General features: G+C 37.9%; 1 protein-coding gene across 1 annotated transcript; it reads left to right on the top strand.

Annotated features, from left to right (window-relative positions):
• The first annotated feature begins 383 nt into the window (after positions 1 to 383).
• On the top strand, positions 384 to 1,574 carry LOC118751169 (phospholipase A1-like). Its single transcript, XM_036485940.1, has 3 exons — positions 384 to 423; positions 493 to 766; positions 854 to 1,574. The coding sequence occupies exons 1-3, from the start codon at positions 384 to 386 to the stop codon at positions 1,572 to 1,574; spliced, it is 1,035 nt and encodes a 344-aa protein (XP_036341833.1).
• The last annotated feature ends 482 nt before the right edge of the window (positions 1,575 to 2,056 follow it).

The following is a 2,056-nucleotide window of genomic DNA, read 5'->3' as shown; positions in this document are numbered from 1 at the left end:
GATAATTGACTGTAATAAGTTTGGTATGTAATTAGTAGTATTAAAATTCCAACTAACCAAAAGCGAAATGATCATTATCAAAAACTTAAAAGTAATTTAAAAAAAATATTTCGGAGAAAATTCGTTGTAAATAAATAATAAATGTTTCATCACAGGAAATCAATGTTTTGCCAAATATTAAACTTACCTCAGGTTCTAAAAATATTTTATCAGTAGCAATAAAATGACCATGTCAAATGCATACTGACCAATTGTAAATTTAGCTAATTTGTTTTAATGATTAAAAAATCAGTTGTTATCAGATGCAGTTAACATGGGGGCCGTACTATATAAACTGCTGGTAGTGCAGCTAAAATTTATTCGTATTTGAGTATAACTGTGCAATGAAGGTATTTTGGATTGCAGCAATCTGTGTGCTGACGGGTAATTATACGGCTGAAGTGTAGAAATTTTAGAAATTAGTGAAACAAGCTCAACAATTTTCGTCCTTAGCCTCTTCTAGTCCCATTCCGGAGGAAGAACGTGTCAACGGCGAGAATGGGTGGTATGTACCCAATGCTGATGGCTCCTTTGAATGGATATCGATTGACGAGGGCGAAAACATGTTGGAGGAATTAGAAAATCAACAAGAAATCGAAGGTCGACTTTCAACAGTGCCTGTGACCTTCTACTTATATACAAACCAAAACCCAACCAAAAAACAAAAAATTACCGCAACTGCAACATCAATTGGAAATTCTGATTTTGATGCAAGCAATCCGACGAGGTAATTTCATAAAAAAAAAAAACATAACGATTATCCGGCTCGAATCGCTTAATATGTAATTACATATTCTTCTATTATACCCTACAGATTTGTGATTCATGGCTGGTTACAGAGCTACTCCGCCGACATGAACGATCATATACGCTCTGCTTGGTTGGCCCGTGGCAAATACAATGTAATCGTCGTTGATTGGGGACGCGCTCGTGGCGAATATGCGACCGCTGTATCGGCTGTGTCGGCGACGGGCAAGAAAGTTGCGTCCATGATAAATTACTTGGTAAAGGATCATGGTATGTCATTGGATACGACTGAGGTGATTGGCCACAGTTTGGGTGCTCATGTAGCTGGTTATGCTGGTAAGAATGTTGAAGGCGGTCAGCTGCATGCCATTACTGGTTTGGATACCGCTCTGCCACTCTTCAGCTATAGCAAGCCGAAAAAGCGTTTGAGTTCCGATGATGCCGCCTACGTGGAGTCCATTCATACCAATGGTGGGCAATTGGGTTTTCTGAAACCAATTGGTAAGGGCGCTTTTTATCCAAATGGCGGCAAGAGTCAACCTGGCTGTGTCTGGGATTTGACTGGCGCTTGTGATCATGCTCGCTCCTGGGCCTACTACGCAGAGGCAGTGGCACGTGATAGTTTTCCCAGCAACCGTTGTGGAGACTATCAGGAAGCTGTGAAGGAGTCATGTGGCAGTACATACAGTGGTGTGAAAATGGGTGGAGTTACGAATGCGTACGTGGTTTCAGGTGAATACTATGTACCTGTTCGCAGCTCTGCACCCTACGGTTATGGTGCTGTCTGAAAATGGTGATGGGAATGCGCTATTGTCTATGGAGTTTAGTCATTTCAAGAATGCGATTTACATAAATACATATATGTTAATAAATGGTCTGATACACAAAAAATATTGCTTTATGGATTTAAATGGTTAAAAATGTATTGCAAACGTAAAACAAGAAATGGGGAAAAGATGTTTTGAAAGTGTAAGATAGAAATAAAAGACCAGAAATAAGCTAAGCGAGTCAAAAAAAAAAAAAAACTGAGTGCTTGAAGTCCCCACTCAGAATGAAAGAAGTTAGAAATACCCTTTCTAATATAGTATACATACATATGGTGGAGAAAATGTAAATGAGGAATAGACAATTTAGCAAGTTTTGGCTATTTTACTTTATTTCAAAAATGTTTATCATGTTTTAAGAAAGTGTAGCTTACTATTTAAAAAAAAACATATATTTAAAACTTGGTAGAATATTCATAAAAAACTTGGCGAATTTTAACAAATGC

Source organism: Rhagoletis pomonella, unplaced genomic scaffold (genome assembly GCF_013731165.1).
Source record: "Rhagoletis pomonella isolate Grant_MI unplaced genomic scaffold, Rhpom_1.0 Rhpom_scaffold_00577, whole genome shotgun sequence".
Lineage (NCBI taxonomy): Eukaryota > Metazoa > Arthropoda > Insecta > Diptera > Tephritidae > Rhagoletis > Rhagoletis pomonella.
Note: the sequence above shows the minus strand (reverse complement) of the source record. Positions and strands in the feature narration are given on the sequence as shown.